Source organism: Podarcis tiliguerta (assembly GCF_965153285.1).
Source record: "Podarcis tiliguerta genome assembly, chromosome: 4".
Classification (NCBI taxonomy): Eukaryota; Metazoa; Chordata; class Lepidosauria; order Squamata; family Lacertidae; genus Podarcis; species Podarcis tiliguerta.
In genome coordinates this window covers 81,349,960-81,366,060 of record NC_139537.1, presented here as the reverse complement: position 1 = coordinate 81,366,060, position 16,101 = coordinate 81,349,960, and the positions used below count along the sequence as shown (strand labels likewise).

The window sequence follows — 16,101 nt, the reverse complement described above, 5'->3', positions numbered from 1 at the left end:
ATTAAGCTCCATTTAAGTGTGTATAGGATTGCAGACAATAAAGTTAGAATACCATAGAAACAGAGTTTGAACTGAACTACAGATAACAAAGTGTTTGTATAAAAAACAATATAGCCAACATGTGTGGAGAAATGGCTGTACACAATGGAGACACAAGTCAAGTTTTACTTAAGTTCAAAATGATTAACAAATTATGCAGGTTTATGTATATAAAGCAATCAATTCCTTTTAATCAGCACAGTATTATGTCATTAAGCTGATGCTTCGCTTTTATCTAATAGCTGCATTCTCCTGGTTTACAAATGAGATATTTTACTCTTATCACTGAATACTGTGCAGCCCTTCTTAACACAAGGCAAACACCTCTAATATCTTTTGCTGCAATTAAGCAATCCGATTCTAATGGCTTGGAAATAACTGTAATACCACGAATAGATAATCTATCTATCTATCTATCTATCTATCTATCCATCCATCCATTACACATACATACAATTTAAGCAAAATTACTCTACATAACATAGATAAAGAAACTATGCCAATTATTGCCCAACTCCAAGTGAGCAACTGATTATCTTTTATAGAATCCCTGAACAAAAAAACAAAAAAAACCTTTTGGATCATGGATCCAGGTAAACCTCTAGCTGAAACTGTGAATACTAATTATGCTGCAATAGGACACTTTACATGTCTTGATAAGGTTTTTACTACTATCTAGAAAGGCTCTAGTTGTGTAAATACCATGGAAGGAAGCTTGCAAAAAATAGTACGAGAATGGTTTAAGTTCACTTTTCTGCTTGAATTCCCACAAAGTACCGTATTTTTCACCTGAATGCTCCTTTTACTGGAAAATATGTAATATTTATCTGTATCAGCAACAATATGTGGGAATTTAAGTTCCAATATTTAACAATTACATGAAGTAAATTAAGGCAAATCAGAAGACTTTCTATCAAAGATCATTTTTTCCTATCTCAGGATTCAGAGGAAGATACAGCATATGTTAAGATTTTCTTCAAAAAAGGCTTCTTTGGAGCCACACTGATCTGCACACAGGTTAGTCAAATTTAATTCAGATTTTCTAATATCTACCACATGGGAACATTCCTGTTAAATAAAACGTCATATTGGACGGAGTTCAAAAGAACAAAATGTTATATTTGGAAAGAAACACTATCAAAGGAGAGGCTAGAGAACTGGGAGTGTGCAACTAAGTTTTAGTTTTTGTTTTTTTACAGAGAACACAATACATTATCACAGAAAAGAAAAGTATGCTTTAATTGTTTGTATAGCGGAGCATACTTAGTTCAAAGAATAATAAGAACACCCACATGCAAAAGAATAGGCAAACTTAACTTCAAAAGTAAACGTAGAAACTCTTGACGACATAATAAGATAGACCAAACCCTAAAGAAATACGACAAGGCACACACACAGACACACACAGAGAGCTTTTCTGGTTGAAATACAATTTGACCATAATATCCCACTTGTTACTCAACAGCTAGATAACTAAATCATTACATCTCTAGTTATACAGACATATTTTCGCCGAAACCACCAGCAAAATCTAATGATTTCTGCAAATGAACAAATCAGGATGAGACTTATTTAAAGCAGTTGACCATTGCCAATGAATGTGAAAGATAAATCCCTTTAATCAAGGAACACTGATTAAAAAGAACATAAAGGTAACTGACCCTACTCTGAGAAAGGCGTACTGCAGAAAAGTATCAAAACTTTAACAGACATGATATAGCTACCCATCTAGGTTCTATTAGAAACAGATTGCGTTGACATAGGTATTTCACACAACTGTATGGGAAAGCAATAACCACATTTGATAGCAAAGCAGAAATGTTTTTATTGTGCTGTATAGGAATAAATAACTTTTATGTGTATTATTTATTTATTTATTTAAATATTTCTATACCACTGTATCATAAAAAACATGAAAGCAGTTTACAATAAAATCTATATAAAATACAACACATACACATTTAAAATCAGTGACCATCAATTTTCTTAATTGCCTGCATAAGCCAGGTGGCAGATTTTAAATGCTAGAATGTGTACAGTTAAGAGTTGCAGCAAATTTTCTGCCTTGCTTCTAAGACAGAACCATGAAGGACTCCAGAGACATTTTCCCAAAAGAGTATTGTAGACACAAATTTACTTAGTATCTTCATTTTTCTCTCAGTGTTTGAAACAGCAACAGCACGGCACAAAGGAGTAAAACACAATAGAAGCCATTTGGCTTGAACATTCTAGTATTAGGACACAGACAGATCAACTTTGACTTGAGTTTTTGAGCCAATAAAAGCCAAGAAAAATCTGTGGGTGAGCTATTTTTGTTTACTCCTAATCTAAATTTAATTCAGAATCTTTTTCAAAGGAAATTGTTTCTCAATTCAACAGTATTGCTGCTAAATTTGTTTCTGGTTTAAAATGATTAGCCTGCCTTATAAACAGAGGATGGAAAGGGCAGCGGCGGAGCAACCCAATCAGGCGCCTGGCAGTGGTCGCGTGCCCTACGCCCGGGAGTGGGGCCAACCACCCATGGGGCAGGGTCAGCTGGGGCAGGACACTCCGCGGGGCCTCCAGAGTCTACCTGCCTCCTCCCACTCTGCCGCCCTACAGCTGAGGGGGAGGCAGCGGGCGGACCATTTGGCAGAGCCCGGGCATGCTCAAGCCACCATGTGTCTCCCAGGAGAGACGAGTGGCTCAGGGGCACTGCAGGCCTCGTGGTGAGTGCCGCCCGGCATTTTGTCACCCCCCTCAGTGGTGACACCCAGGGTAACTGCCCCCACTGCACCCCCCTTCCTCCACCCCTGGGAAAGGACACTACATAGAGCTCAATGATAGCATCTCTCTTCTAGCTGAGATCCAATCACACCCCTTCATGTCAATTAGTTCCATTTGGTGCTATTAACAAATACTAGTTCTTTGTTAATCTCAAAAGGGAAACAAGCTACCTAAAGATCTGTTACCCCTGTGCATGAACTGCTAACCATAACAGTTATTTCCTCCACCAAAGAAAATATACACGAACAAATGGAAGAGCTAGAGTCTGTAATTTGTACTTTTCACACCACTGTTTAGATTAATGATACTATAGGGTAGGGAAATAATGACTATTAATCCATGATCAAATACAGTGGTACCTCGGGTTACAGATGCTTCAGGTTACAGACTCCGCTAACCCAGAAATATTACCTCGGGTTAAGAACTTTGCTTCAGGATGAGAACAGAAATCATGCTCCCGGGCACAGCGGCGGCAGAAGGCCCCACTACCTAAAGTGGTGCTTCAGGTTAAGAACAGTTTCAGGTTAAGAACGGACCTCCGGAACGAATTAAGTACTTAACCCAAGGTACCACTGTACTCACTTGTTACCGCTGGGAAGCAGAATGATACTGAAGCTCTTTCACTGCTAGTGAAAGAGCTTCCAGTTGCATACATCCAGAGAATGCAATTCCCATATGCAGATATCTTCCAGATCAGCCATACTACAGGTGCAGAAGCCAACTGTGGGGAGGGCTATGGTGAACCAGTTAGTGCTGTGTCTCAAACACAGCTGCCTGTATGTGCACACTTGAACAACTGCCATCTTTGTGCTCTCCTCACCAGTCTAATAGGTAAACATACGAGAGTCTTCACTCTAAAGCTTCATAATGCCAATCTGCAATAGGAGAAACACAACTAGAGGCACACCCTTCCCCTGTTTATACTCCTTCAACTGTGGATCAGCACTGTGTTGAGCTCCTGCTTCAATTCCAGTTGGCACTGTAAGAGAACAAGCCCATCTATGCAATGTTCTCTTGCTTTTGTGGTTCTCTGGACAAGGGCCCAGGTCTATTAGCAACACTAAGAAAGAACACTGGTTTTATGGTATCAGGTGGAAATATCTCCTACAAACACAGCCTAGACTATTGTTTTTAAATATGCTTCCTGAAATTCTATTTCCTGAAAGCTTCAAAATAAAGCATATCATGGAAAGTTTCCTATGAAAAAGGCATCTGGTAAGATTACAAGATACTGATAATAGCACGAAAAGTTCAAGCAAAGTATACACACACAATGTAAAATGAGAGGTTCAAGCCCCAAATAAATACACATTTCCAATAGAAAAATAACTAATTAAAGCAGCTAGAAATATTACCGTTAAAGACAAGCCTGGAAAAAGTTACAACCTCCTTCTCTCTTCCTCAGTGTGGACAATTATATTCCAGATCTCTACCCACAACCAGTTTTAAACTCCTTTCCTCATTTACTTTACTATAAAATTTGTTGTTTGAATACAAGTAAAAGTTATTCTTCCCTATCATGACAATGTTTTAAGATTTAAGGCACTGTACATATTTACTTCTATGTTCTAGCAAAGTAGTTAATCTGTTGAAGAAAAAGCTAAGGTTTACGAATAACTGGGAGATTATTTGTTGTTTGTACTGACATGTGTTGATCCAACAAAATAGGATTATTTCCCCCTTTCATCTTGCAACCACATGTAGTTACACAATAAAATAAAGAATGTATTTCAAAGCCTATTGTCCCAAAATATTAATAAAGCAATAAACTGAAGCCAAATCCTGGTAAAATGGAGGCTCTATGGGTGAATGGCTCTGCTGTTCTGGATATAGGTCAGTTACCTTTTCAGCATGGGGATATATTACCTCTGAAGGAGTATTTATATAGTCTAGGAGTATTTCTTGATCTGTAATTGTCACTGGAGGCTCAAGTGGCCTCAGTGGCCGGGAGTAGTTACTATAAGTTTTGACTGGTGTGCCAACTACAGATATTCCTAGACACTGGTAACATTGGTAAAATCACAACTGAATTACAGTGGTACCTCGGGTTACATACGCTTCAGGTTACAGACTCCGCTAACCCAGAAATACTACTTTGGGTTAAGAACTTTGCTTCAGGATGAGAACAGAAATTGCGCGGCGGCGGGGCAGCAGCAGCGGGATGCCCCATTAGCTAAAGTGGTACCTCAGGTTAAGAACAGTTTCAGGTTAAGAACAGACCTCCAGAACGAATTAAGTTCTTAACCTGAGGTACCACTGTATTGCAATGAGTTCTATGTGGGCCATAATACCTGTGTTGAGAAACTGTCAATAAGCTACTGGGCCAAATTTAATATTTTACTGTTTATATATAAAGCCCTGCTTGTTCACTGTGATCATCTATGGGGGCCCTGCTTGTGGTGTCCCATGTACCAGAGGTTTGTTTCACAGTGACTTGGCGTCCTTCCACACAGAGTACCTGCCTTGTGGAATACATCGCCCATTGAAGTTAACCCAGCTATGAGATTGTACATATTTTGTCAGGTGCCAGAAACTCTCCTATTTCTACAGGCTTTACAGGAAGTATGAGCTGACTCATGGGCAGTAACCGATTTCTCTTGGGATAACTGCTTTATTTGTTGTACTTTATTTGTTGTTGTAAGCTGCTTTGAAACCTGCATGGTGGAAAGCAGGATATGACCTTTAAACAAACAAATAAAAATTGTTGTAAAAACCACTGGGGTGTTTTGTAAGGTTTAGCAGTTTATAAATATAAATAAAACAACCATATAATGCCTACTAGCTATGATGGCTATGTTGTATTTCCACTGTCTTAAGTGAGAAGTGTTCATACACTCAGGTGCTGCTTGTGATCTGGCTGGTCCTGTAAGAGCAAGATGCTAGACCAGATGGTCTTTTGGCCTGATCCAGTGAACCTGCTCTTATCTTCTTTTGAATAGCATGGATTACATTTGGCTCTAATGGACAAGATTCCTATCCTTTCTACCCTACCGAAACATATGGAAATCTACTAACCTTAGCCGTGGGGCCCTCGTTAAGACTGCATGCTATTCTTGAAACTAATGCCTCACACACCTATGCATAACCCTAACAATAATCATCTCATTTAAGAGAATATTCTGATATGTTTTCTAGAGTTCACATCCTCAGTAAGAGGAAGGATATTTCATCATTCTCAACAAAAGAATAGAGGACAACATATTGACTTTGGCACTACTTACAGTGACACACTTTCCAGGAAAGCAGATTCTCCCCTGTGCTCCCTCTTACAGATATTTTCCATTCTATAAACCACTGTCTAACAGGGAAAAAGTTATAGGCTACATACAATACCACCTCTAAAGCGATTATTTTTGGGCCTCAAGATGCTAGGAAATAACGTCACCCCTTTAAAACACACACATTTGGAAGCACAAGTTTCACTGTAGTTACTCCACTCTTTAGATGTATTCAGAACTACATCTTGTGACCTTTAGGGGTAAGTAGTGAACAGAGGTATTTGTAGCACAAGAAAAGGGCCTGCTGAAAAGTAATGAACCATGCAGCAGGTGTGGTGCAACTCCCACCCCCCCTGCCTGGAGAGCTATATTCCCTCTGGGTCTGTAAGGCTGCAGTTCAGCACTTGTACTATCATAAGAACATAAGACAAGCCAGTGACCTATCTAGTTTAGCATCCTGTTCTTGCAGTAGCCAACCAGATGCTTATGGGAAACCCGCAAGCATGACCTGAGCTCAGACATACTCTGCTCTTCTACAGTTTCTATTAACTGGTATTCAAAGGCATACTACATCTGACATACTACATTCAGACCACATCTGAATCAGCAAAATTGGTATTTTTTCCACACTGCACATGTTAATTGGCTTATCAATGCCATAATTTCTGTATTATCAACTACTTTTGTGAATGGCCATTCTTAACAAGGTAATGATCACCATTTGTATTTTTCTATATTTCATTTCCTTCTGTCCTCATCCTTACAATCCTACTCCATACACATGTGGCTGAATTTGGAATCTGAGACCCATTCATGTGAAGTAAAGTCTGAAAGGTCTCAGTAGAGTCTGCATTTCTGCTCCTTCCTCACTACTTTGTACAAACCATACAAGAGAAGTTATATAATTCAGGACTCAAAAGGGTACTGGTTAAAATAATTGTGTGTCCAATGTGGTAAAATCATTTTAGCATTACTGCTCTAACATGGGATGCGGGTGGGTAGGGACGTGGGTGGTGCTGTGGTGTAAACCACTGAGCCTTGGGCTTGCGGTTTGAATACCCACGGCAGGGTGAGCTCCCGTTGTTTCGTCCCTGCTCCTGCCAACCTAGCAGTTGGAAAGCACATCAAAGTGCAAGTAGATAAATAGGTACAGCTCCGGCGGGAAGGTAAATGGCGTTTCCGTGTGCTGTTCTGGTTTTGCCAGAAGCAGCTTAGTCATGCTGGCCACATGACCTGGAAAAACTGTCTGCGGACAAACGTCGGCTCTCTCGGCCAGTAAAGTGAGATAAGAGCTGCAACCCCAGAATCGTTCACGACTGGACTTAACTGTCAGGGGTCCTTTACCTTTTACTCTAACATGAATTACAGCAAGAAGGTGATCCAGTAAAGGAGCTGTGGAACTTGAAGAAAGGAGAGAGGGAAGCAAGATTTAGGAAAGCAGCATATACATTCCCCTTAGGTACACAATTAAAGACCAGTCTGTTCTGCCTCACCACCATGACTTCCCCACCCTACTGCAAAAACATGGTAAGCTATGAGCAAAGTATCTGAAGCATTCCTCTCCCCCTTCATGAAAAGCATGAATGGCAAAGAGGTAGGAGAAAACGTAGTATTTCAGTACATGACTTATCCTTATCAAGCTTACTTTCATTTGGTAGGATTTAAGTATAAGTAGTTGTGTGGGCTTTTGCTAGCAGGTCCAATGAGTTGAATCCTGCCCTATAATTTTTCTAAGAAAATACACAAAGAAATAACATTACAGTACTCAACTTTCCACCTTAAACTCACATGTATTTTTTTATGTCAACCATAATGGAATAACTTTTCATATTACTGTTTATAGTTTAGCACTACATGCACAATGGATCCATGTTCTAAAGTTAGTTTGTTTAGAAATTGTGTGTGTTTTAAACAACAATTTTTGGTTCATACATAATGCTGCAGAAGTCCTTCACCCAGTCACATGGGGACAGGATAGTCCCAAGGCTTTGCTTGGGTTCGTTCTAACTTATGTACATAGCGTGAAGCAATGGCTTACTATTATGTTGAACAAGGATATTATTTCTATGGTTAGCAGAAATCCACCTTGCGATACGATTTCATTTTTGATCTACCTTTAACCGTTACAAAACATTCTGAAATTTCATGTGAAAGGCAACAAGCCATGCTTGTTTCCCCAGGTGGGAAACAGAAAGCCCTTCTTTTTACAACCGTAATTGGCATCTTCCCTGTGAACTAAATGCACAAGCATAATATATAACCAGCATGCAGAATAACTTCACTTTTAACATTTAATTAGTTTATAACATAAGGGTGAAAACGCAATGTGTCTAAATAAAGAAGCATTGCAAAAGAAGGGCTGAGAGAAAGAAAACTTGCTTAAAATATCTCTGATGAAAACCTGGATATTATTTAGAATATACACCCACTGATTACTAGTTTCTCAAAACAAGGGATGTGGCAGTTAGCAGTGTGCACTTCCTTTGGGGTCAACTCATGAGCTATTAAGACATAACATGTCTCCTTTTCCATCCCCCACTGCCCTTCCCAAATACTTAGGAAAGTACAATGCATCCAAATACAAAATCCACAAGGATTTTACAGGAAGGATATTCAAAACAGAAGCAAGCAGGAATCTAGCACACTGCTTATTGCTTTCTCCTTAAAATGAATCGCTTTCTGGCAAAACATTTGCCGTGTTTATTTTATTTCTCCATAGAGAACATGCATGTTTGAAAATTGTCTAGTAGATATTAGCCATTTATATATTAACAAACAATACACCTAGGTCTAATGAAGAGTGCCTGCCAACTGGAACAATTGCTCACTTGCAGCTGTTTTGTTTTAACACAATGTTCTAGTTAATGTCTTGCCAAACAGCTGAAAGAACTAATTATCTGAGTGCAGTGTGTTGGTGGACCTTGCACACAATAAGGTCCAACCATACTTCCTTTGGTGTCACAACTCATGAGCTATTAAGTCATAACATTCTCATCCCCCCCAAAAAACCCCCCCAAAACAAATGAAAACAATACATATCAAAATTAATGCAGATTTTACAAAGAGTATGCAACCAGAAACTTCTTGTACAACTATACAGGTCACCTGTGGAACATAGAAGCTCATCAGTCACAAAGAGCATAATATTTTCAATGATTCCTCAAAAGTGCATTGCATGCTTTGTTCCCTCACCCAGAATATAATCAAGCTAAACAAGAGGACTAGAATTCTCAGTCTGCACATACAAAAAATGTTTCCCTTAAGAAATGTACTGCAAGATAACAAAGGCAACAATATCTGTACTGTACATTTCAAACACTCAAGTATTTTAAATGTACCCTACATTGAAAATTAAACTGGGGACAGCAGAACATTTGCTTCATAATATTATTTAAAATATGAAAGGATTAAGAGTTTCCACTTTAAATTGCTTATATTAATTTAATATTAGGTAGCCGTTTAGAAAAGAAATTAGAAAGTGTTTTTACCAACTATAAAGAGAAACCAAATTAAGTCACTGAAAGTCACACTAGCAGATTGCAACAGAACAGTGAACAGGAGAAGATGCAATTGTTTATCACAAAGAAAATTAAGAAACTTTACAAGCCTTCAAGGATTTCTAAATAGAAATGTTTCTGCATAGCCTCTCTCCCTTTTACACACACACACACACACACACACACACACACACAGAGAGAGAGAGAGAGAGAGAGAGAGATCACCTTACCAAAACTTCAACTGGACTGTCCACTTCTGCCTCAGAACTTGCTGCGTTTGGGCATTTTTGTGGAGATTCTATAACCAGTTCCTTTTTCATATTTTTACTATTTGTTCTTGCCAGCATTCTTAACCAAAAGGTTTAACACAATTGTAGAATTCAGCAATTTTCTCTTCCAACAGCAGCATACCAGTGATCTCAAGGAAATGAAAGCTTCTTCCACCCTCAAGCTAGAAAGAAAACCAAGTATTTGTGCTACTCTGCAGCAGTCTGAGACAAGTTAGGGTGGGAATGCATGACATATGAAGGCCAACCCCTTGGGAGGGGGAGAAAGAGAGTGTGGGAGAAGAGAAGGCGGATCCCTTTCAGTGTTAGGAACAGAAAGCAATTTTTCCCATGAAATAAAGCTAGCAAATCTTACAGTTCAGTATTGTCATTTCAGTAGATTTTCAAAATTATTAACTTAAACCATGAAATTAATTACTAACTCAAGTCAAAGTTCTCTCAGTTAACACTGCTGTTGATATGAAATAGCCAACTTTTCTCAGGAGCATGCAAAGTAAATTGTCTGAACCTTTAATGTGGCACCTCTGCACTGATATTACTGAACTGAGCCACCCAAATATGTCTCTTTCTACAATATTTTGCAGAGTAAAGTATTGTGGCTACTGTGGGGAGAGGAAACAGTGTGGTCAAGTTTTAAAGAGGATGTGGGCAATATATGCATATCACAAAAGGTTCAGGGCAGCCACAAGATTACAGTAGGGTGCAGTAGTGGCTTGTGGTGGGGTGTCACACTCATCAGGATGGGGAAGGCCAAGGTGGAGGTCAGGTCAGGAGAGTTCTGGTGATGGCTCTGCAACTGTGTGCCCACCTGCAGAGCCGCAATTACCAATAGCTTCTACTGTTCCCCAACCCAGTAAACAACATATACGGTAACTCGTCCTGATAAAATTACAGACCTTTGTCATGCTATGTAATAAAGTTTCATTTGACTGCTCTAAAAGATCATACCACATTTTCCCATGAATATTGGGCGGATTTCTGCCACAGTCTGAACAAATTATGTATTCAATGAACATTTGACATATGTTACTAGGAATAGGGATTGTGTTGACATTTTAGTTTCCGATATGGAAAATTATGAGTTTACTTCATATCCTCCATACCTTGAAGTTCTCACTTCGGAAGCAGAATTCATTCAACAGGAAGAAGGATGTCACAGATAACCCTACCACTGCTTGCTCTCTCCTCCCTCTCACACCCATTCATTTTCTTCTTATTTAGGGTCATATACCTTAGACAACTTCACCTCTCCTTCACCCCAGTCAATGGTCCTCTATTGAAGCTGATATAGGAATGGTTTCATACTGGTTCAGCAGCGCTATTAGCCTAGGCCTTGTCAACAGGTCTTCTAACTCTCAGCCTTGGTTCACCCCAGAAGTTAATGAACCAGTGATAGTTTTCTGGACACAACCTGAGAGCAAAGCTTCAAGGACTCACCCCTGTTGCAGCCTAGCATCAGTTTTTGAAATGTAGATAGCCCTGCTTAGCTTGGTGCTGCAATAAGTCAGGTGGCCCAGGTATTTGAGACCAGAACCTCATTTTCTGCACCTAACTGTTCCAGCATTCAGCACTTGGAGGAAGCTGAAAGTTAAAAATAATATATTCTCTTTCTAGAGTGAAGTTAAATAGGCAATAAATAGATGTTAATATATTTATTGCCCATTTAAATATATTTAGCGATGCTACCAATATAGTACTTTCTCTCAAACAGTACTTCCACTGCTATTCTGTTTACCTTGTGGAATGTGGCACATGTGTATGCATGTGTGGAGACAGAAAGAAGGGGACACTTGCTGCACATCTTAGTGATGATGGTAGTGATGAACAACACAATCTACCACATTCTCCTGATCTTGCTTTCTAGCTTGTTTTAAAAGGTGTTTTCACAGAGTACCACTGATCTGGAAAACTGTAAAACAAAAACTATTTGATAATCCCTCTACCCATGTGGGTTCCCTTTCACCTTTCACCTGTATAGCTGCCAAAACTATCTGACAGAAACAAGCTGATCTGTATTTGGGAATAGCGAGGCCTGGCTTCCCTTTTGCAGTCATGAAATTTACAGGTACTTTGCTAGTAAAGATAGCCATTTTTCAGTTATAAATCGATGACCTACGTACCACACTGAGGAGATTCTGATATTACTGATGGGTTTAACATTTGGCTGTCAGCCACTTCTTTGTATAAACATGTATCTGCACAAACTGTCAGAATTTCCATTTGTTTAAAAAAGCCCAATCATTAGGGATTAAGATCTGGACAACAGCCTGATGCTTCCTCTGCAGAGCTCTGCATAAACCTACACATGAAGTGGATCTCATCATGATAAAACACAGATGTAACATTAAACATTATCTAAAATGTATGCTAGTGAATTTATGTTTGACATTTAAAAGACAAACGAATGTATTTAGTCACAGAAATGGGTTAAATTTATCACTGCAGAAAAGAGTTCAAGATAAAATGTGATGTCATATTTCTATATAAGGATTATTGGAATGAATAGCATCATTTTGTAGATAAAGGAGATCTGACTGCCTAACACTATTGTCAATGTTGATTTATAAGAAAAGCAAACATAGTGACTTAGAAACAATGTTTAGCCTTAAATAGAAAGCTGAAGGATTATACAATTAAAGTACTTATATTCCAACTCTCCAGTTAAAGCTTTGAACCAATGAAGGCAGCTAAAATAAATTAAACACAGAAACATAAAACATGATTAATAATCAGTTGATAAAAACTGCAAAACAAAAGACAGAAGAGTAAGCAGAATTAAAGAAGTGACAACCTACTGAAAAAAAAATGTTCAGGAGATAATGGGATGCCAATAAGTAACTTATTTGGTGGATTTATACCCCAAATATTAGAAAAAAGCAACACAAGGTGGCTCTCAAAATCAAACTAACATATAAAACACATAGGGTTAGTCATACTCACGAGTATGACCACTGAAATTAAATTTTAAAAGTTAGTCGAGTCCATTAATTTCAATAGGTTTACTCTGATATGACTTGGGACACCCACCACCACAAATATAATCTACTACTACATACTGATGGAACTTCAGTCCAAATCTCTGGATGACTTCTCCCAATGTTTGCATGTAGATGTTAAAAAACATGAGTGACAGAACAGAACCTGGAAATGGTCATTACGTCAATTGTCATTATGGGGACTGAAGTCACTCTTCAGCACTGCCTGAAAAGAATAATCCACAAAGGACCAGAAACACCATCACATCATGCGTCTCAGGCTGAACGACAAGTGCTCCAAAAGGTTCTATGGGCAGTGTTATTGAAAAGTGCTGAGAAGTTCAAGAAAATCAACTGGCTTGAATTTCCTGTATCTATTTCACCAGTGTGAGTCATTCACCAAGGTAACCAAGACTTCATCTATCCTAAAACCAGGCCAGAAACCAGATTCTGCATCTTCCAACACTGTTTGGAGTTGAACAGCCAGCATACGTTTCAACACTTTGTCCAAGATAGAATATTTGAATCTGGGTGACAATTATCCCAAACCAGTAGGGCCAATGCTGTGTTCACATTACCACACTGTTTAAATTCGAATTTGCATGTTGTTTTATAGTTCCTCTGTTTGATGTGTTTCCACATCTCCTGCTGTCTGTCCACACCAGAGGGTGAAGAGGGAGTGAGATGTCTTTGTTTGATATGAATTGCCTGGTTAGTTTCCCTGCCCTTTTCATGACGCTTTCATCATTTCAACCCTACCCAACTAGAAATCATCTTTGTGCAACTGTCATCTTACTTCCAAACAAGTGTGAAAGCATAATATTGCAGCCTGAGAGTGCAACCCTGTACAATTCAACTCAGAAGTAAATCATGCTGAATTCAGTTCTCCTGGGAAGACACAACCAGCAATGCATCTTGTAGGACCCCGCCTCTTCATGGGAAACCCAATGCTTGCCTCATCCTCCTGCCTGATGCCCTACTGCATAACAGCCCCAGATCCTTTGGGCCATCCAACCCAACTTAAGCAGTCTGTGGCTGTCTCAACTCACTTTGACTGAGGCCCAAATCCTTCTGATCTGATTTGGCCTGAGACTGAGGCAGAAGCCAAATCTGGTGCACGGCCCTACTAAAAACAGATGCTACACATGATGAGAAGGGCTACAGAAAAGGGACATGGACCGTTACTACAATGGATATTCAGCTGTTAAGACTGTGTGTGAATAAGTGTTATGAATGGGTGGCATTCGCAGTGTGTGTTACTTCTGTGTAAATAGAGAATGGATACAGAAGGTACATAATATAGAAAATAAATTTTCACTAGTCTCTGCTTGTAAACACTGAAGCATTGTACTGGGTGACATGTGGTTAGCATTAACAAAACTAAAATATAGAAACATGTGTATTATTGTACTTAACAGAAACTTTGTTCATATCTGCTTATTAAAATCTCTATAAAAAAACTATTATTTGTAACCAAACTAGTTTAGCCATAAACTGCTTTTTAAATCACAATGACAGTGGCATTTTCAATTGTAAACAGGATAACCAAGCATATGTTTTTCAACCAACCGCAAGTATTACTCTACCAATTTATTTTATGCATAATCACATATCTTGGCCTGGTTGGCAAATTACAATAAGCCAAACTATCGTTTATCAGGACAACACAAACAAGCTCTTGATTACAGCATGTGCTTAGGGATGAGAGAGCTTGATGATAATCAAAGAGAAAAGCAGCTGTGAGTGCCTCTCTCACAGCAGCCTACATGTTTGCAAAGTCCCAGGAACCCGTAGCCAGGCCACTGTCAGAAATTATGTCAAAACTCACTTGTTTAAAGGCTTCCCCAACCGTTTGCCCTCCAGAGGTTGCTGGGCTACAATTCTCACCATTCACGAGCATTCGCCATGCTGGCCAGGCTTGTTGGGAGTCACATCCAACAACATTTGGAGAGAACCAGGCTGCGGGAGGCCAATTATTATTTCCATCAGCTAGTGGGTGGTTCTTTCCCAGTAACTGGGGAAATGATTGGAGGCCTTGCAACAAAATCTCTTCTAGGTAATGCTATCATCAAAGATGCACCATATGCTGAAACACAATGATCCAGAATAATTCACATTTTTCAAAAATAAAATAGCCCAGAATGCTGAAGTGCATGCACTTGAATATTAAATACACTCTGGCACTGTTCCAATCACCACCAACTCCACACATGGCACATATAAATCTGCATAATCCAAATTGCCAGGCATTCTATTCCTTCACAACACAAAATATTAGGGGAGTCTGCTAAAATAAAAACATTTTGACCTGTCACCTAGTCACACAAAGTGAAGTTGATTACCACAGTCCCTAACAAGTATATAATCTATGTGCTTTTATTGAGAAAGCCAAACGGCACACACCTATCTTCTGCATCATACAAGGCAGGGCATACTATAGTGCCTTGAACGAAGTATATTCCCAAAACAGGTAAGTTAGGAATGAGCAGGCTCACTAGACACAGAGTGTCTGCTTAAAAGAGAGAGAGAGGGCAAAATAAAATGGAATGGAGTAGTCTGGGAGAAGGCATAAGACTACTGAGTGTAAATTTATATTAGAAACTAGCTTCAATATTCATCCTGGTAATGTATTCCCAAGAGCATAGAGGAAGAGTAAGGAGTTTCTTTTAGGACAAAGTCATGATTCAATATTCTGATCTGCTCCTAGGCAAATTTTATATTTGCTTACATTTAAGAGATAATTTGGAATTTTTCAGTGTCCTCAGAACAGCACCCAATAACCTTCATGTCTAAATATGCAACTTTTTCTAGCCAATGTTTCCTTTCAAACTTTTCAAGGAGAAATTACATCCACTGATGTGGTAAAGATTAAAGAAATTTAGTAGTGTAACCTAGTTCTCCTTATACAGCCTTTTCAAACCAAGGTGTCTTCATAATTTTTGGTTTTTGCTTAAGCATATTCAAATGAACACACCTTCCATAAAATATCAGTGTGTCAGATTTAGGATTGACACTTACCTCCACAAGTCTGCAGGCATCTAGCTACTTTAATATATAAATATTAGCACAATGCTATTTTAAAAAGGTGAATTAAGATGATTCTATATCTAGATTTTCTTTTGACACTGGATGGTTATATGAATCAGGCTCATTAGCTACCTTATTTCCAGAACTTCTTTCTTCAATAAAATTGCTTGCACTGTATCAGTAACCCACCCAGGGGGTCCATGGCACCATTCACACAAAGAAACTACCATAGCGACACCTAAATTTCCAAAAGTAGGGGGTCCATGGCTTGGCTTTTAAAAACAGGGGATCC

At 38.9% G+C, this 16,101-nt stretch overlaps 1 protein-coding gene across 30 annotated transcripts in view; it reads right to left on the bottom strand.

Annotated features, from left to right (window-relative positions):
• The window catches only part of DOCK9 (dedicator of cytokinesis 9), a 94,293-nt gene that overhangs the window by 62,684 nt on the left and 15,508 nt on the right, over nt 1-16,101 (bottom strand). For 7 of the 30 annotated variants that reach the window (XR_014510426.1, XM_083437539.1, XM_083437541.1 and 4 more), the window contains exon 1: nt 9,751-10,047. The exons of 22 other annotated variants lie outside the window; for them this stretch is intronic. Coding sequence is in view for 7 of the 8 variants with exons in the window: in XM_083437539.1 (XP_083293665.1) it covers nt 9,751-9,867 (117 nt within the window). In the remaining variant the exon portion in view is untranslated. Of the gene's footprint in view, nt 1-9,750; nt 15,996-16,101 lie in introns of those variants that run through there. One more of the 30 variants, XM_083437559.1, reaches the window with a different exon arrangement.